The sequence below is a fragment of the Phalacrocorax aristotelis genome, chromosome W (assembly GCF_949628215.1).
Source record: "Phalacrocorax aristotelis chromosome W, bGulAri2.1, whole genome shotgun sequence".
NCBI lineage: Eukaryota > Metazoa > Chordata > Aves > Suliformes > Phalacrocoracidae > Phalacrocorax > Phalacrocorax aristotelis.
In genome coordinates this window covers 704,703-724,921 of record NC_134310.1, presented here as the reverse complement: position 1 = coordinate 724,921, position 20,219 = coordinate 704,703, and the positions used below count along the sequence as shown (strand labels likewise).

Below are 20,219 nucleotides of genomic sequence, written 5' to 3'. Positions count from 1 at the left end.
TCACTTTACAGGCTCAAAAGTCTCTAGAAAGGTCCCTGAGCATCCCTCACACCTGCTCTTCGTGAAGACTTACTAATTTCCTATTTGTCTAAACACCTGTGTAACTCCCCAACCCTGTTTCTCTTGTAGTTATTGGTGGCCAGTTAGCAAATGTTATAGCCTTTCAGGCTTCCAGCTGAAAGCAGGCTTCTGCTTACTGAAAGGTAATCCTTTCCATAACATTAACAAATAGACGTTTCTTGCTGAAAGAGGGAGAGAGCTCTTCAACTCTTTTACAGGACCAGCTGTCTTCCTTTTCTCCCTGCTTTAGTCCTTCTCTTTTTACTGTAGAACTCTCTTTTAACCCATAAAAAGAACTTGTGATGCCTGATGCTCAGCACCTACATTAATCTGAGCAAATAAAGACCAGCTGCACCCGAGAAGCCTATACCCTGCCCTACAGACACATTCTTTTGATACAAACAGTGATTACCTGTAGAGACAGACTAGAAAAAGAAACAGCAGATTAATTTTCTCTGAGGTCTTGAAATAATGGTTTTGTGAAAAATACTTCAGTTCAGCAGACCTATGGCATCCAGGTCTGGAATAACCATGTGAAATTCAATTTCATGCTGCACAGGATAGTAAATGAGTTAGTAAATTATCTGATTAGACTAAATATGATATCTGTGTAAAGCTTACATTTAGCAAGGAAAGTGTCTGCAATGTCACATAAAACACTTGATGACTAATTTTTATTTATTTTGTCACCATATGCTTTGTCTCCAAAACACTGATACAGCCGCATTATTTTTCTGTTTAACTGGGGGGATAGATGCAGAAAAATATAGAAAAGAAAAAAAGAAAACCCGACCCTACCAAACTGTGTTTAAGTAGCCTTATCTTGGTTACTTCTTGGCTTTTCCTTTATGCACTTCTAGTACACAGGCCAGCTGTAGGGAGCTCTTTTTCCAGTCACTATTTGGCTGAGTCAGGTCAAACTGGCAGAGGAAGAACAGGTTAACGGTTCAACATGGAGTTATAAAAACATAGTTTTAATGATTTTCTCAGGACACCAAACCAATTTTTAAGCCTGCAATTTTTATCAAAAGAGCAAAAACAACAAAAAGTGTGTGAAAGTCTATACTGGGTAATTTTTAATGGTATAAGCTGAAAGGTTTCACTTGAAACACAAGAAGAGGTGGGGGAAAAGCTCATTGTGACTATTCACATCTAGAATGAACTTCACCAATGACTGAGAAGCTTAAATAAATACTGATTAATTATAGATGGGTACAGCAAGCAAAAGGTACCAACCACCCTTTCCACCCTACTTCTAATGCCTTCTACCACAGTCTTTTCACTAACTGCTTCGGTGATGGCCGCCAGAGCTGAATTCACCTGTGCAGCGCTTCGTCCCCACAGGCGGCCTGACCTTTTCCTTCTGGCAAGGGGCACTTTGGTTTCGGGTGCTTGGGCCAGGCTGGCAAGGACAGCTCTGCAGCCTCCGGCAGCACCCAGCACGCACAGCAAGCGGGCACCATGGCCCAAACCGCCTGCAGGGAGACAGCCCCAGGCAAACAGAGCGTGCGTCTCCTCGGTGAGGCCCAAGCCCTGCCCCTTTCAGAAGGTTCTGCTGCCCACAGACAGCCTGCAACCCCTCAGCAGAGCCCTGCGCCCCTTCCAGAAGGTTCTGCCGCCCACAGACAGCCTGCAACTCCTCAGCAGAGCCCTGCAGCCCTTCCAGAAGGTTCTGCCGCCCACAGACAGCCTGCAACTCCTCAGCAGAGCCCTGCGCCCCTTCCAGAAGGTTCTGCCGCCTATGCCTGTGCCCCACCCCTTCTGGAAGGTCCTGCCCACAGCCTACCCCACCCCACCCCACCCAGGCAGTGCCATTCCCCTTCAAAAGCCAGAGGTGGGACAGAGGGCTTAGTTGGCTGGCAATGCTACTCTTCATGGACCAAAGTGTGGGGGCTCTGCTCTATGAGTATGTGGCTCCCTGGGTCCTTTTTGAGGTGATTAGACTGGTAATTAACAGATTTCAGGCTGCTAAAGTCTCTTAAGTTCTGAGAAGAGGATTTAAACAGGTTTTTCTGCTTGCAAATATAAGAAATTAATAAAGTTGCTTATCCTCAGCTGCATCAAAGACCTTTCTGTTGTGCTTTGCTCGCCCTGTTTTACATGCGGCTCACATGGCATCAAAGCAAAGGTAGCAGAGGCTCACCTCAAACCCACTGTGGTGCATTGCTTGCACCATGGCTGCTCTGTGTGGTAGATCCTGCAGGCAAAGCTCTGGACACGTGTGCTGACATAGTGAATGGCTATTCACTGGCCCAAATTCAGAAAAATACAGTACCTGATGTGGGGGCAGGGCAGGTTGATGGCCGTGCCACTCAGTGCTCGCACCGGCTGTACGTGGAGAAGGAGGCCTGTTGGCCTCCTGGTAAAATGAAGGAAGGAAGGGAAGGTACAAAATCTTGTGTTCTTTGTAAATGTCCATTACTAAGTAGTTTATTTTGCTGTGGTTTGTGATTTACAGGATTAATGCTTTGCCTGAAATGTGTAGGCTGCAGCAGTGGTTGACAGGAAAAAGGAAGTTCTGTGCCTTTGATAACCACTGATGGACAGCTAATTTCTCAGGCTAATGGAAGCGGTATAGCTGACCTGGGCAAAAGACCTAGAGCTAAGAAGCCAGGTAACAGTGTTTGCAGAGGGAGTAGTTTTCTTGGGGGGTGGCCAGTTCCCCCCTAGGGACAGGTAAATAAACATAAGTTTTATCTGTTAGCCATCTACTTACATCAAAATTGCTTAAATTCTATCCACAGCTGTTTTGCTGGGGAAACAGAAGTTTCATGGATGGTACATTGTTAGTCAGACTTTACACCCTTATTCTGAAGATAATCCTCAACCTGAATTCTTTGTGCTGGATGTATCAGATGGTGAATCGTTATGGGGAATGCCAGGATGATCTAGAACTGATGTAATGAGTTTGATGATTGGGAAACTTAAATCAATTTCGTTTACCGAGCCCCAGCAGAAATCAGAAGAGATCATGGTTTCCAGGTTAAATACCTTTGCTCTACTTTATACTGCTCTAAGTTAATCTTTCTCTATCTAGTAGTCAGAATGACCAGAAGAGGTAATCTTTAACCACTAGCCATTGACTTACAAGGGTCACAACATTTTCCCTTCTGTGATCTAAGTTGTCCTAGCACTGCATATGCCTCACCTTAGTCTACTATATCGTGGTATTATTGCTGCTAAAAGTGCTTCCCTCAATGTTTGTGAAGGTTGATACCCCTTGAATACTGTACTTATCTGGGATAAAAAGAAAAATACCAGCTTTTCCCACTCTAAGCCCAAGAATTCCTGTAGCAATTTCCTCTCAAAAATTGTATGGTCATATCCTGAAGAGATGTAAGTCAGCATAGATGCACTGAAATTAATAGGTCAAAGCAAAGGCATAAATTCAGTTAACATTGTTGGATGTGTCTGTTTTCTCCATAAAAGGATGCGGCCTAAATCTTTGACCCAGATTTGCTTGAAAGTTTTAAACACAGTAAGCCATGCCCACAGCTGGTGGACTGCGACAGGATTTTATCATAGATGAAATAGCCAACCCCCAAATCAGTTTAAGAGCATTGATTATATGCTTGTGAAAGATAGAGCTGGAGTAGAGCCATAAAGATCAACTCAAGTTCTGATACATGAATGTCCATTAGTGCAACAGGTCTGCAGCTGGAATCTAGGGAAGGAAAATCATTAAATATCAGGGTTACAGAGGATTGCAGATCTGGGGTCTCCCTGGACTGGTGCCTCAGTAGTTCCTTTTTAAACCTCTGTACCTTATAGCATCAGATTTTTCAGACCAGAATCTTTTGCTCTAACTCCCTCCTCAACTGAGGGTCTAGGTTCTCATCTCCCTCAAAGCTGCAGCTGACTTCAACCTGAGGTTTGTAATAAAATAGCTGGATAACATGAGGTCTTAGGCCACCCAAATGAGGAAGAGAAAGCTTTTCCCACTCCACTCGCTTCCCCCCACTTACTCTACATGCACACCATGATCCTTCTCTGCGTTATTTTTCTTTTCATATGAACTTCATACTATTATGATTTTAAGTGTAGAGAAAAAAAAAAGAATGAGAACCGATTCAGGTGATCCTTTTTCAGGTCATGTAAATGAACCCTGGTTTGAAAGTCTTCAGTTTGAACTGAGTGGTGAAACTGGTTTTTGAAATCTACTCTAATAAACACAGTAATTGTGCTTTTAAGCCCTTTCAAACAGGCTTTCTAAATGAGCTTTGTTGAACACGTATTTATGATCAAAATTAACCAGCTGCAAAGAAGGTTTATTCTGCCAAAGGGGTTTATACCACTCACAAACACATGTAGGCCCATATAATTTAGAAACAGAATAAATCAGTTCTCCTAATACACTTCATGCACAGAATATTTAACCCTTTTTCTTGCCAAAATTGTTGTTCTTAATTACAGAATCACAGAATTAAGGTATTGCAGAGCCAAACTGTAGCTTCTTACTGTTTGATGTATCTTCCCAGTGTGAAAAACTTCCTAACATAACCCTGTTTTTGCCCCTGTGTGTAAATTATTATTGCTTCAGTTTTGGAGTTGGTCTTTCACTGTTTTTACATAAAAAAGACCATTCCTCAGATTTCTATTTCACTCTTCGGATCCTCCCATTTCATATAAGAAAAATGGTAGGAAAGAACTCTTGCATGGATCAAATTTCATCCTTTGTATAGTGAGACTTAGTCAAGAGGAGCTATGCACATAAAATGGAATCACAGAATTACAGAATAATTTAGGTGGGAAGGGACCTTTGGAGGTCACAGGACAGTCCTCTGCTCTGAGCAGTGCCAACTTCAAAGTTAGATTGAACTTCAAAGTTAGATAATTTTGCTTGGGGTCATATCTACATATTTTCAAGGGAAGAATTTGGCCCTCAGATGAACGTGCAATGTGTATTGCATTATTCGTCCTTGTGTCACCTTTACTAACATTTAAACAAACCATTTCCTTTTTTTTTTCAAGAATTTCCAAATAATTTGGCATTTAGTTTCAAAGAATTGGACCCAAACCAGTCTGCAGCAGTAATGAATGTTGCAATGCTGTTTCAGACTCTCACCAGTGGCTCTGTGTGTAGTGGGCAGCACTGCACTTACAAGTGCATATCGCCATTTTGAGGAAGAGTTTTTTTTCCAAAAACACAACCCCAGAAATACCAAGTAAGTGGTGTTTCCTCTGTGAGTAAAAGCAACACATTTTAGTTTCTCTGCTGTTTTTGGACAACATGTGGCATTCTGTTTGTGGTTTTTTGTTTGGGTTTTTTTTTTTTAATTTGAGGTCTTTTGCCCTCTTTTTATGACTAAGAAAATTGTCAGATACCTTCTGTAGATTTAAAATGCACATCCACATTTTCAGAGTGGCATATAGTGTTTGCACACAGGATTCTGACATACTTGTACAGGTAATTTTTAAATAAATATTTCCCACAAACCTTGTTCTACTATTATGAGTACCCTAACAACTAGTACTACTACTATTACTATTACTAGTAATACTGCCATCTTTACACCATGTGCATGTACAAATCCCAAATGGGAGCCTTTTCACCAAAAACCAGGCAGCATCAAGACCAAATGAAAAGCAGTCCCTGCTTCAGGAGGGCTTTCTAAATAGACCAAGAGCAGAAGGTAACACAAAGGTTGACAGCACCGTGGAAAAGCCCTAACCACTGGGGCTCTAAACAAAGAAAACAGGCGAAACTGGGGAATATTTTCCCTACTATTACAGGAAGTCTATGAGTAGTAACAGTCATGGCACAGCCAGGCCCCACTGCACAAGAAGTCTCTGCATACACAAAGAATATACATTCGTGTAATGCTGTAGATGCTAGACTGATCTTTCAGAAGTTAGTGGAAATGTTTCTTTGGGCTTCAGTCAATCCTGGTTTTGGCTGACATTTAGTGATCAGCCAGATGGTGATTCACTCCAGAATTTCCCCAGCCGTCTTCCTGTTAATGTCTTAATAAGGATAAAAAGTGAGACAATACCAGTGCATCCAAGGGGCTGCATAGCCAGCTGAGACTGATGTGTAGCCATAGCCTCCCTTCTTGTACAGCACCTGAAGTTAGGTAGCACAGATGATTACTGGCACTTTTAACCTAAAAGCAAGTGACTAGCACTGTGTTGTTACAAAACTCTTCATTTCACTATGTTTCTCCAATACCCTGTCACAGAGCACAGAACACGAAAGCTAAAACTCAGGCAGGTGCTCTTTTAGTTTTCCTCTCTCATTTAATTCTCTCCTTCCCTACTCAGTGTCACCTGTTAGCATTATTAATTTGTGCTTTGCGCTAATAAAAATCTTCAATAGAACTGTAAAGGAGTACAGTGACGCAGTTGGATCATCTACATTAGGCAACTAACATTGCTTTTACAACTAAGGTTACAAAAATGAGCCATTAAATCCCTGAGAATTATAAATCCTGGAGTTTTTCATAAGGGGAAAAAAAGATTCTTGAACTGTATATTCAGTGATAAGACTGCTATAACCTATAAATATAGCTTCATTATTGCATCGAAAGCACAGTTCAATGCCTTCTTTTATTCATGACTGCTGACATTATTATTTGTATTAGTGGTGTATCTGAGAGTGGAGCTGCACTGTGATTAGAAAACAGCATTTTAGGAAACAGCAATTTAGGAAACAGTAGGAGATCGTTCTTGCCATGACAAATTTGCAGTCCAAATGCAAGGCAACCTAAAGGAGAAAAGGCATGCTATAAATTGGTAAAGATGAGGGTGTTCCACTGGCTTTGTAGTTCAGGTTTTTCTCCATTACACAGTATCGTGTGTTTGAATTGATTACATGCAGGACCCTTCTCACAAAAGCAGAGCTCTGACTCTTAGAGCTCATATATACTGGCTTCCTTCATCCCATCCTGGCAGTGGTGAGGGAAGGTATCTTAACAAGGACAGAAGTTTTATCTGTGTTCTACCAAAGGTCTAGTTATACTAAAGCTGGAAAGCAAAGAGAGTGCAAGACACAGAATTTTCCAGATTAGATTTCGCAATGGTTTTCTGCTGCTGCATGAACACAACCAGCCAAAACCAGTAAACTGACCTGGTTCCCCAGTTCTGTGATGTACTATATTGAAAACTTGGGTTGTTTTGTTTTTGTTGTTTTTTTTTTTAAATATTACTTTTCATTAAGACTGTTACAAAATACTTATGTTCTAACATAATAGAAGCATGGTAATGGAAGCAAGCAATGAAATACTAATTAGTTAACTATCAGGGAGGTTATTGTACTAAAGGTGTGACTTTAATTTATGCTTAGAGAAATCTCAGGTTCAAATCCCATATTAGCCTTCACAAAAAATGTGAAATTTATCATGCCCTAAATTTGGGGCTTTATGCAATGGTCTAGTTGTTGATTATCTGGATTAAGTCCTGAAACATGAATTTAATTCCTGGTTTTGCCACTGGTGTTCAGGTAGGCTCAACTGAAGCCAGACTCTTTCCCCCATCTCGTAGGTGTCCTAGAAAGTAAAATCTATTAAAAATGTGACAGGCTCTTTGAGAGTTCTGAAAATTCCTATGCATAAAAGACAGTAAATCAAAATTAAAAAATGAAAAAAAGATCGGTAAGACCCAGCAGCGAACAGTAAGATTAGCATTGTGATCTCAGTAATTGATGAAATCAGTCTTGCTGGATGAAGCAAGCAATTAATATGAAGACAGAGTAAACACTCTTCATCTCAGGCTTAAGCAAAACAGGCAGCTGAAAAAACCCTATATTTTGCATTTTTCCCTACCCACATATGATCCTTCTGAAGGGAGAGAGAAAATTGAGATTTCAGAGCTTTTTTCCATTCTTTAGCCTGTTTGACTAAAGGTGACTCTGGCTCCGTGCAATGAGGGCCACCTCCCTCCCCCAGATCAATATTTTAATATGACTTATCAGAAAGAGAATGAATTGTTTACTTTAAAACCTCAGGATCCCATAAAGGGCGAGAGGAAGGTGTCCAGTGGAAACTGAGGCTTTCAACAGCTGACCATTGCTGGGAACTCATAAAAGAAAACCAAGGCCTCCAAAGATCTGAACACAGTGATATTCAGCTAAATGTCACGCAAGAGAATCTGACAAACCCAATGACACACCAGAGGATCATTCGGCAGTTGTGTCAGATGGTAAGTACCTTCCTGTGCTTGATTTGTGTGAGGAAAAGGAAATGCTAAAATGTACTAACAAAAATAATAACAGTAGAAGTGAACTTTGAATACTAAGCACTTCAGCATACCAAAGTAACTGCAAATGCCTGTGGCCCATCTGTGTTAATTTAACAGGATTTAATGTCTTTTTTTTAGTGATGTCTGCCTGCTCTATTAAAGAGATTAGGCTTTTATCAATGTCAGCTGGCAAGCCTTAAATGTTGATTGTTAAAAAAAAGGGGAGGCAGGGAAGCTGACAGTAAGCATGGTTGGACAAACCAGGGTAACAGGAATGCTTTCAAGTCCGGATATACAAAAACGACAGGGTCTATGGCCCATATTCAGATACTTCTGGGAAAACCCTCTTGTTCTTCAGATCTTCTCAACAGGAACATTCTAGTAATTTTCTTTATACAAACGTCTAGCAGAAGAGAAGCAAAAAGTAGATTTTTTTTTTCCCCTCTGATGTTTATACTTTGCTTTCACCCTCTACTGTCCAGTAGCTTCCCCGTTGTTTCAGGGTTTTCGCTCCATTGCAACACTAAAAACTAGTGGCCATTTTTCTTTCTTTCATACCTTTTGCCTTGGAAATATTCCTGTTGAATTGCTGGAAACTTCCATATAGTTGTGGGACTGTAGAACTGCCTGCTGGCAGCTGCATCGTTTGCCTGGCTATCTGCTGTCACACACATTTCACAGTATGGATCAGAGGCACTTCTGCCAGGGTTCCACTGCTCTTTGCACTGTATCTGCCAGTGATTGTTGGACTTTTCCTCAGAGAGCTTAATTAGAGTAGGATCTTGCCTGACCTTTCTTCTCTGCTGGAGAGAGAAAGCTGAGTCAAATGTGTATGAGAAAAGGTAAGGAGGAAAAACCACTAATGTTGTGATGAATTCAAAAGCAATGCACAGTACTTATGTTCCTTTGGCATTCGTTTCGCATTATCACCAACCAGAACACGGGGACGTTTGTTAGAAACAGCCTCGTGGACCTCAGGTCTACAACTGCAAACTGCATCCTTACTAGACAGTATGTTCTGGGTGTGACTGTGCATTTGCCATCATTAATTCAAAAAACTCCTGGCTGTTTTGATGCACAGGGTGTGCTGCAGCTCCTTTCTTTCTTTTAGAGGTGTCTCCTTCGTAGCTATGGTTCCACAGTGGCCTGACCTGTGGCTCTGCAAATCTGCCTGACAGTTCTGTGTATGTGTTCAAACGCACAACTCCTTCCCACTACAGCATGTACAGACTCAAAACACAGACAAAATCACTGAAAGATGAAAAGCACTTGGAAGAGTCTCAGCCCTGCCCAAGCATTTATAGGCTTGCTTCCTTGAGAAGGATGGAAATGATAGAGCAGCTGTAATAAACACATTTGAGAAACAAAATTGTCTCACCTGGTAACCAGCCAGCGAAGGTTCATTTCTCTGCTACTTACCAGCCAAGGGCCACTCAGAACTCAGCTCATACTGCCAGTTCAGGCTTTCACTGAGGTTTGAGGATATGTACTTGCAAATCAGTAGTTAAAATGGACCAGAGCCCCAGTGAGTCTGCATTGACTGATCAACACTGGTTGAACTAGGTTAGATTTTAAAAAAAAAAAAGACACAAAGTTGGATCAAAAGGTAAGGATTGCAGAGGAAATAACTTTTACACTGTGCAGAGTGTACCAGTGGTTAAGGTGTATCCAGTTTATGTAGGCAGCCAGGTAGTTTGTGTGTTAGTGTCTCCTCTCTGCTGGCACCTCAACTTTTAATGCTGTAGAATCGAGTGAGCTAAATTTCCTTACCTGACAATCTGCATGTAAACACCTGTATTTGGGAACCCTGTGACCTCATCCTTAATTACTTCCTGTCACAGCTCCTTCCACTCAAACCAGGGCTGCCGTTTCTGCCGTAGCCCTCAACCTGCATCTTGTCTGGAGAGCAGATTATTTTCTGCATCATTTCCTTCAGAGACCCATGCTCTCCTCCCCACAAGCTCCAGTGCTTCAGCTGACCTAGTGGTAGTTGCTCACACACAATCTCTTATTCTGGGGCACGCAGACCTGTACTTCTTACAAATAGCAGCGTGCCCTGATTCAAGCTAGGGACTGCCTCTCCTTACAAAAGCTGACATTTGAAACAGAGACCACTTGGTCTCAACAAGTACAGAAATGTGACCTTGCTCCACAGCTGCACCACATTCAGCATACATACCTCAAACGTTTACATTTTACAAACAGCTGATGATAGAGATTTGTGCCCCTCTCTCTTGTTTCTCAGCTGGAATGCACGATGCGAGTGCTGACAGCAGACTGAGAATAACGCAGGGGCATTAAGGCTATTAATGTGTGGGAGTGACACATCACCAGGGCAGTGAATTAGGAAAGATAAAAAATGAGATTGACAGGAAGGCTAAGCCCTTAGGAAGAGTCCTCTGGGGACCTGAGAGTCTGCCTTTTGAATGCTTTAACTTGCTTAACAATCTTTTGATAAAATGCAACCAGATCCAGAAGACAATTGGAAAGTCTAGCTTTATTACATATGAGTAGCAAATGCTCCCGAATATGTAAAAATGGGAATGCATTTACTGAGCTTAAAAAACCATGACAAGGATAGTTTAAAAGCAGTATAGCAAGATGTTCTGTCCTCATCTCTTGGCACAAAAGGACAACTCCATCCCTCCCATGGTGCTTCTAACCAGTCCATAAAGCATTCTTTTTTTGAGACAGGAAGCTCAAGTAGCTACAAAAAACATTCCCATACTCAGCATATACAAAATCTACACAAATTCACACAAAATGGAACATTAATGTTTAATGTAATCTGCTCTGCTTGAAAGACTTTCACCACTTCCAGGGGAATAAAGGAATTCCACTCTGTGGTCTGTCTCTTCTTTTTTTCCCCTTCCTTTAAGTTAGCCAACTTCATTACAGTTATCAATTGGTTACCAATACTGTTATTCCTATTAATGAATATTCACTAGCTGGCTTGCACTTTCACAAAGCTACATTCTATCTACACAGGTCAGTGTTTCTTCCAGTTAATATCCGATATGATGGATGATCACACTAATTGACAGTCTTTATAGACTGAGGAAAAAGTGGATACATGGAACAGTAAGATACAAAGGGTACTGCTATTCACCCAAACTCTGGTTTCTAATCTTCTCCCATCCCTGTGCTCCCTTCTTTGTTTTCTCTGCTTCTCGGTAGCACTCACATGTGATGATGACACATAACCGAATTTCCATGGCTTTACAAATCACTGTGCATCGTGTGACCCACAGTGACTGTTTGTGTGCTCTTAGTCCGCTCCTGACGAACAGGATCTTTTATGGGATTTTACTATACTCACTGAGGATGTGCAGAAATGTTATTAGACCTGCAGGCTAAACAAACACAGAAGCACAGTCTGTCCTATTAAACTGAAAAAACTGGCCTGGGAAGAAATTAAACAGCACAGTCATGTGTATGTTAGTTACACTGCTTAATTCACCATTGCATAGGTGTTGGCGTGTCATAGAAGAACTTGCACTGAACAAAACGGGTGAAGTGAGGATAGGAGTACAGACCAACTTGCTGTCTTGTAAGTGGGCCAGCTCCAAAATGCTGGTGAAAGCAAGTATATGGAAAACAAATGTAATCTTTAGCATCGTGATTCCTCAGATCTAACATAGCTCTGTGAAAGTCAGATGCTTATTCTGAGCTGCCTCCATCAATAAGACATAGGTCCTTGCGGAGAATGATTCATCCCCCCCTTCATAAATTAGGCTCTTAGGACAGGACCGATTACTTTCTCAAGGTGCCCGTCCATCTCCTTTGCCCATACAGGCATGCTTAAAGCTACTTAGCTTTTAGATCACTACAGCTAGCTAGGAAAAAATATTCACCTCAAAGAAATTCTGAGCCCTGTCTCCCACTTCCTTGGTGAGAACCCTGATGTACCACATATAAATATGCATAAACATGGTCTTTTTCTGTGTTTTGCAGATCTTTGAAGCCCCCATGCTGAAGTCTGCAATGCGTGCATATTACTTCTTCCATGGACTAATGATCTCCTACTACCAGAGCTGTGGAGTGTGACAATGGTGTTTGTGTCCAGTCTATCAAACGCCATTATCACACTAAATAGCTACTGATAGACAAGACATCAATTCAGAAAAGTACGTGAACTGCAGCAATACGTTGTCCCACTGTGCTGAGGAATAAAATAACCTTTTATTCATGTATGTCAGGATCACTATGCTCTTTCTTTTATAAGCAAACCCACCATAATATGTGGGAAATACATACTCTGCTACGTGCATTCCAGATTCCCATTGTAAAGCACACAAGTCACCCAGGAGGTGGAGGAGAGGTGGGAGTGCAACAGGGGACATGTGAGCACAGAGACAAAGTGGCATGGGAAGCCAACACCTTGAGCATGGTGCCAGCGATGCAGCCAGTCATTCACCTGCTCAATTCGTCTCCTTCTTCTTGAACACCCTTCTCCCACCGGGAGGATAGAGGAGAACACCACCTGCACTCCCAATCCCTTTAACATAATTCCAATGGACATAAAGTGTCTTTTGAGAGACTTGTGCCAGATGCTTCTCCACTGCTGTCCCTCTTCCCTGACATCATCCTTCTGCTATATATTGCACCCGTTGGCCCCCTCTTCCCTGGTCTGGTTTCGCTTTCAGGAACAATAAATGTTAATCTTGACTACCAGATAAAGCATGAATGGATGGACAGAAATACCCTGATGTTATTCCTCCTTTCTCATGTTTCCCACAATACACAGGAAGCTCATTCAAACACATTTCTGTAGCAGCACTACCAGCCTTTTGGTGTGTGCCACGAAGGCTTTCTGCTGGGTCCTGATGATGAGTCCGTCCCTGTTACGTCACTTGATATGGACCTGTCACATCACCAAACTGCAGCTGCCATGTACATGGCTCAAATCTAGCCACAGCAAACAAGCAGCTCTCATCACCTGATCCCATGTGTCACAAGAGCAAATGCATATCTACTGTGTGTTTGGGGCAACATGAGCATGGCTTATGGCGTAAGTGAGCTTTTAGTTGTATAAAAAGAAAAATGCTGCAGGTCCTTTGTGAAAAGGGTAGAAAGGGAAAGGCGAGGGCTGGGCTGCCCCATAGCATAAGGCTAGGACCTATATTTTGTCTGAAAGGAGCAGGTGGTGAACTGGAATGACTGATGTAGTGGGCCAGATCCAAAACATCTGGCTCAGACTGGGCATCTATAAGACCACTAGGAGTTAACACTAACAAGGGACATTGTCCTGCCACCGCTGCAAAAGAACCAACCTCAGTCATCCATAAACACAGCCAGAATCCAGCAACAGAAAGGCTCCCAAAGCCAGTATTCTCCTGCTGTCCAAGACTCAGTAAATCACAGTAACTTCACACCCACAATATTTTATGGCAGACTCACAGTGATGTCAGCAAAGCTGCAGATAATTACGGCTTATTCTTCAAAAGGTCTTTGGTGAGAACGAGCTTCTAGCTGAGGGAATCTTTGTGCAGGTAAGTTGGGGGCTGGGCTGGGCAAGACAGCCTAAACTCCTTTCTCTTTTCTCTGGCTTTGCAGGAGGAAAGCAGAAGTGACCTTGTCTGCAAGGCCCTTTGTGTAATGGTTTAGCAGCAGCTGCTTTTCTTCTCAAACTTTGATTGAGAGAGAAATGATGAGCCTTCCCTCCCTTACCACACCCACAGTGCTTTCTAGGGAGCCTGTACCAGTCCCGCTTGCCCTTCTCCTGATTACTTGCCCTGCGATTTTTCGTATTTGAAGAACATCTTATGATGTTTCTCTCCTCCCACTCAGTAAGCCTCATGTGCTGCTTGCCTAAGCACAATATCCCTATCATATCAACAGAAAAAGCCGGAGATTAGGTCTGTTATTTTGGACTTGCCCTACGATTCGCAATGTCATCACAGATTATTCCATGTCATTCATTCTGTTAGAGGTGCGAAACATGAACCACCACTGCTGGTACTCCACTGGTGGAATGGCAGTACAAGCCCCCTGGATTCTACTTGTAATGTTATTGAAGGAAACCCATGTAAAATATTCAGTGAAACATCCAGGAGGGCAAACAGTTCCGAACCTTCCCCTCGTACTCTGTGGCAGGACAGCAGCATAGATTAATTCTCTCCCTATTACTTTCTTACCGTTATTCTCTTAAAACTCAAAAAGTTATTCACTGCGGCTTGAAGAGCAACATGATCTTTACGACACCCACACAAGTATTAGATAGACTGAAGTTTCCTGAAGAGAAAAAAAAGAAATTAAGGTGTAATGGGGCTGCATCCCTGCTGTTCACTGTTAGGTTATGTGAGGTTAAGCTGCGGGAGTTTTACTGAGAAGTTCCTCCAATAAGAACTGGATACAAATTTCTCTTGCTGTGTGGTATAGGGAATGGATTGGGAAACATACTGCCTGTTTTCTAATGGGGTCCTCCATCTTACATCTCCCTGAAGTGGATAAATACTCAAGGCACAGCATTCAAACTACATCAGCTGCCTTCTGAAGTTGCATCCTCTGGGGCCAAGCAATTTTTCAGTTTCAGAGAAAATAATTCTGCACTCCAGACATATCTCCCCAGATTTCAGGGCCAGGCTGACTGTTTTCTACACCCGCTGACTTTCTCTTTGTGGGTGAGATTGTTATTTAAGATCTAAAGCTGGAATGAGAGTCTGCAGCTGATTCCCAGCAACTGTGCACTGGCCTTCGGAAGTCCAAGCTGTCTTCCTGAATCTGTGGAGGGCTGATGTGCTCCGATTCATTCATTGCTACCATTGAACTCTTCTGAACATTCAGGTGGCATTTTCAAACGTACTCAAGGTTCTATTTTGAAAGGGACTGAGGAGGCCAGTTCCACTGAGCAATAAAGTTCTCAGGGACACAGACACTTTTTTGGAAAAAAGACCAACTTAAGAGTTATGTGCCCAGTATTTTGTGGACAGGAACCTGTACACTGAAATCCCTTAGATGTTTCTGAAGAACATTACCACTGGAGCTCACATGTTTTTTAAAGCACTTAAAAACTGCAAAAGAGCAGGTAGAATTATCAGTTTATCTACAGGGACACATACATCTAAAAACTCAATGCCTGTAGGCCATTCATGTGATTAATTACTTTTGAACAACAAGAAACATCCAGTAGAAGCTTTATTGACTCCATTCTTGAGTGTTTTATCATTGCTAGTCGGAGTAATAGAATTAAAATCACAAAGCATTAATGCTTCAGCCTAAACTACAGTGGTGCCCTGTGAAAAGCATAACATTTTAAAATTGCTATCAGGATGCAGTACAATTCATTCATTCTATGTGTGCTTAAGAATATTTATTAATATAATAATGCAACTGCTAGCAGGAAGAATTAGCCTCTAAGTGATCCTTTTAAAAATGGATTCCAGTTTCTGCTTTGCTGATGTCTCTGCTGGGATTAGAGTACGTATTTATTTGACTTGCTCACAAAACCCATGCTTTGGTTGCCTTATGTAAATTAAGGCAAAAAGCAAACTTTGGCTCAGATTAAAACAGTCTGTAAAACAGGTAGCTGTTTCTCCCACTCATCTCAGTGGGCCATTAAATCTAGAGCCCAACAAGAATACTGTTTACTCTACTGATAATTATTATTTCACTCCTTACAATTTGGCAGACATCCACCTGATGCTTGCTGGTAACACAGGTACACCAGGGTAAAACCACAGTTCTACTAGGTGAATCCTTGTTCTACCAATGAAGTCAGCCAACATAAATAGGACAAAACTTCCTTTTCCCAGTCTGATTTCATGGTCTAGACCTATGTATGAAGTTCAGTTTACACGTACTCAGCTTTCATTCTTTTTCAGATAGCCAGGAAATACTTCCTGATACAGGGTACATATGTATTTTCTGTAACAGCAAGACTAAGGTGGGTAGAGTGGTGAGTTATCGGTCTACAAAGAACAGCAATTATTAGCACAGTCTTTTTTTTTTAAAATCTGACATGAAATTTGAGACATGGGCAGACAGTCTGTTAATCATAACTTCCCGTCAGTCTTTGAAGTGCACACTGGAGCTCTCTCTCCATCACTGTCAGACTATCTATATTTTAAACTCTTCATACCGTGACCCAGAAATGTCAGTAAAGAATCGAGGATGTTTTTGAGAGGGGCCTGCATGGACAAGGTATTCCCACCACAGTGTTCCTACCTGCCAAACAAGACAGAAAGGAGGGCAGAACAGACAGCTCAGCAGGTGTGAAAGAGGGTGGGGCAACAAGGAAACAAATAAAAGGCAAAGACTCAATTCTCTACTTCCCTTAGATATGCCAAAGAGCAATCATTTGAGTACCATGACAGAGCAAGGTTCTAAAACTTGTCAAGACGTCTTTAACCTGAGGTGATCAGTCAAGCATTTTCTATTTCAGGTAGCTATTAATGCATAATTATTTCAATGTAATTGCACACGTAGCTGAACTCAGGGGCAATGACTGAATTTTAACTGGATCATGTGACATTATTTTAACTGAAGCTTTTGTTCTGTTACAGAAAAATGACTGCTTTAAACCAGTGTACTGCAGGTTTTCCTATTATCATCAGTTAGACTTTCCCCTGACAGAAATTCAGGAACTGTGACTCACAGAATGTTGTCATACATCAGCAATGTAGTATGTCTATTAACAAACAAAACGTGTTCAATAAACTCCTGAGCAGCGGAAAAGCATCCATTTTAGCTGGGTGTATGTCTATTTAATCCAAATATGATGGCTTGTTATTATATAATGCTCCATGTACACATTTACTCTGTGAGATCAATAGTAAGAAAATGAAAATTAGCTTTTGAGTACAGCTGTCAAGTCTAGTTGAAAGTGTCATGGTTTTAGCTGGGATAGAGTTAATTTTCTTCACTCTAGCTGGTATAATGCTCTATCTATAGCTATATCTATATCTATATCTATAGTAACTCTATCCCAGCTAAAACCATGACAGAAAGATAAATTAAAAACATAAAATCCATCAAAAGAGAAATATAACCAGAATGTGGCCTGAGTCCTTAATGCTCCATCAGTGGGCTTGGAGGACAGTTCCCCACAGAAGAAAACATTCTAAAAGGTTCACTCATACTCACTGCCGGGGGCAAGAATGTCATCATCTTTCCTTAGAAGGCAACACAGAGCACAGAGCCTTCCATTGTATCATGTTCCATATCATGGACATGTGGAGCACAAACATCCTTGTTCAGATCTATGGTTTCTGCTGTGCTTATTTTTGCCAACAGCTGTAAACAACACCTTCTCCAAGTTGTTGACTAATGGACAAGGAAGAAAGTTATGACTCAGTCAGCAAACAACTGCAGGGATAGAACTACGGTCACGGATGTGTGCTCTGAGAATCCATCTAAGCTTAGACACTTGCAGGATTGAGACCTCCACCTTTCCAGACAAGGATAATACTCATTGTCTCTGTGCCATCATCAATATTGAACACACCAGGTAAATGCAATAAGGTGATGTTTTTACACAGCCAGGAAATATCAACGAAACTAATTCTCTGAAGTTGTGGGGGTGGGAGGGTGTTAGTTTCCCAAACTCTGTCTCTTAGAGATCAGAAATATCAGGAAGCTGAACACTTAAAATGGGAAACAGGAGCAAATTTCCTTCCCAAAGATGCTACATGCCTCTATCATACTTGGTGTTTCTTGAACAACCAGAAACCGCCTACTTTAGAAAGCTAGGGAACCTCTGTTCAGCTCCTACATGACAGACAGACAAGAGTACTGAGCAAGTGTCAGTAAGACCATCTGCCTCATCTGTGCCACAACTCCCTCTGCCTGCTGTGTTTGATAACTCCTTCAAAACCTCTGCTCTGTTTACTTTTCTACCTCCCTTCTCTTGTGACACTTCACATTCTCTGCAGTAGCACAGCATCATCATTCACTTTTACCTTGAAATAAATGGCTTCTCAGCCTCAATACATTGTAATTGTTTTGTCAAGGTTTCATTCTCAATATTTTGACCCAGCTTTCAGACACACTCAAAGTTTTCATCTGTCTTCAGCATCTTCTATTTAAAAACTCATCTTTCAAATAGCCTTTCATACATTTAATTTTATGTGGACTGAAATACCATCGTAATTTCTGCAATACCATTTCACAGTTGGTCTCCTCCACCTAAATTAGCAGGAAACTATTAAAAACTCAAATGCTTCAGAACACCTCTGGAGAACTTCATCCCATCTAACAGTAGGAATTTAAAATGCAGATGCCTGTCTGACAGTTCGCTTCCTTCTCCCTCAGTGGAGAGACACAGGCACTATTTTAGCACAGTAAATCTAACCTATTTCAAATGTTTGTTTTTCAGATGACCTGCACTTTGCTCTAAATTCCATTGAGAAGACCTCCATTAACTGTAAAGGGAGCCCAGGATGACTAGCCTAGATGTTATGTCTACATTGCAGTCAGATGAGTTTCTGTCTCTAGTGTCAGCTTGTCCTCAACTGTTTATCTCTTATTTGGCACCTGCTGCTTATCAGTACAAAGCAGAACCTAGTCTAAAATCGCTTTTATCTTCCTCAGCACTGATGGGACTCTTACACACAGGTATTGGTTTCTGGCACCACCTGTTATTTAGTAATCACACAGGGATAAGAGATCTGACATTCAGTGTTTGTATTCTGTGCTAGGCACTGCAGGTTGGGTTTTCAACTACCACCTCCCGTAAACTTGTTGCTGTCCTCTGGCATGCATAGTTCCCTCCTCTGGCTGCAAATCCCCACATAAGCTACACTTAAGTTTAAGTTTAATGGAGCACAGTATCTTTTTTCAGTTCTGGCTCTGCCTAGGCATTTTGGATAAATCATGACTCTTTAGCAGACAGGTACTGGCCCAGGGCACCTGTCATGTTCCTTCAAAGAACAACTTTATGCTACGCAGAAAAGTCCTTGTACTTTTTCTAGTTGAAAATGCTGCAAGGTACTGAAACACCCTCCACATGTAACCGTTTATTTCAGATCGTGGCTGTTTGGCAACATGCAGACTCCAAACCTCTACCCTACAATAGGGTCAGTGCAAGCACAACAGTACTGTGCCATGGGGTTCACTGTAGATTCCAGGAAGCTTGCATGGAAAGCAAGGAATTCTATGGAGAATCACACAAGTTTCTCATCTTTTAGCTGATGACATCACTTTGTGAGGACCTTAAAGATGCTAGCTAATTTTGTAGGGGGCAGAAGACAGATATGTCCGACCATGAATGGCTTTGTCGTACATGAAAAGACATGTAAGTGGGAGAAAAAACTACAAGAATAGAATTATAGTAGGATTACTATATGCAAAAATCTGGGAGAGGAAACAATTTTTTTATAGCAGCCTGAGCATCAATACTGTGCAAAACTTGTACTAAGTGGCATCTTAAATATATCGACGTTTATGTAGCAGCTGAACCCACAGGGTCACAGGCGCAGACACATAGAAGGGAAGATATTCTCCAGTGACCTGTGGTGCACTCAGTGTCCAAGACCCAAAATGTGCAGATACCAATTTGTAGAAGGGTTGTAAAATAATCCAGGCAGATGGTTTAGTTTGTCTTCAAAACCTTGCCTTGGTGTTATATCTTGGGTACCGAGACCATAGAATCAGCTCCTTTCTTTGTTGCTGGCATCAGCATCAGGATGACTCCAAAATAATGTCGTAAGGTTATGCATAACCTTATAAAGTTATGCCCCCACCAGGTCATTGGTGCCTATCAGTACTACATATCCACGAGAGGAGTTTTCACAAGATGGGACAGTGCAACTCAGTGCTCTGAAGAAATGAAGTCTCTAGGTTCTCTTGCTTTCTTGGGCACTGTTTTATTTATAGCCGATGAGTTTGGTAGACTTTTGCTTTTCACAGGTGTTGCCTTCCTCTGTTTTTGATGAGTGGTTCGGAGAGCTTTCAGCCCCAGCATCTCACAGTACTTATTGCACTGGTGGAGGGCTCTGAACTGCTCAATGAAGGAAACTGAGCAGTTGCCTTTAAAACCTTTGTAT

The 20,219-nt window shown here is 41.7% G+C and overlaps 1 protein-coding gene and 2 long non-coding RNA genes across 4 annotated transcripts in view; 1 reads left to right on the top strand and 2 right to left on the bottom strand.

Moving 5' to 3' along the window:
- LOC142049825 (uncharacterized) overlaps positions 1–10,705 on the bottom strand; it is a 21,500-nt gene extending 10,795 nt beyond the window's left edge. Inside the window, exons 1-2 of the long non-coding RNA XR_012657831.1 lie at positions 10,415–10,705; positions 8,794–9,794 (exon numbers count right to left, since the gene is read on the bottom strand). This is a non-coding gene — a long non-coding RNA (uncharacterized LOC142049825). The remainder of the gene's footprint in view (positions 1–8,793; positions 9,795–10,414) is intronic.
- LOC142049824 (uncharacterized) overlaps positions 1–18,565 on the top strand; it is a 21,900-nt gene extending 3,335 nt beyond the window's left edge. The window contains exons 3-6 of one of the 2 annotated variants that reach the window (XR_012657829.1): positions 2,519–2,736; positions 8,003–8,196; positions 12,190–17,683; positions 18,551–18,565. This is a non-coding gene — a long non-coding RNA (uncharacterized LOC142049824). Of the gene's footprint in view, positions 1–2,518; positions 2,737–8,002; positions 8,197–12,189; positions 17,684–18,550 lie in introns of those variants that run through there. The other variant, XR_012657830.1, reaches the window with a different exon arrangement.
- Positions 12,509–20,219, bottom strand: part of ALPK2 (alpha kinase 2) — a 47,315-nt gene continuing 39,604 nt past the window's right edge. Inside the window, exon 10 of the mRNA XM_075077878.1 lies at positions 12,509–20,219. Coding sequence (XP_074933979.1) covers positions 19,985–20,219 — 235 coding nt within the window. The 3' untranslated portion in view covers positions 12,509–19,984.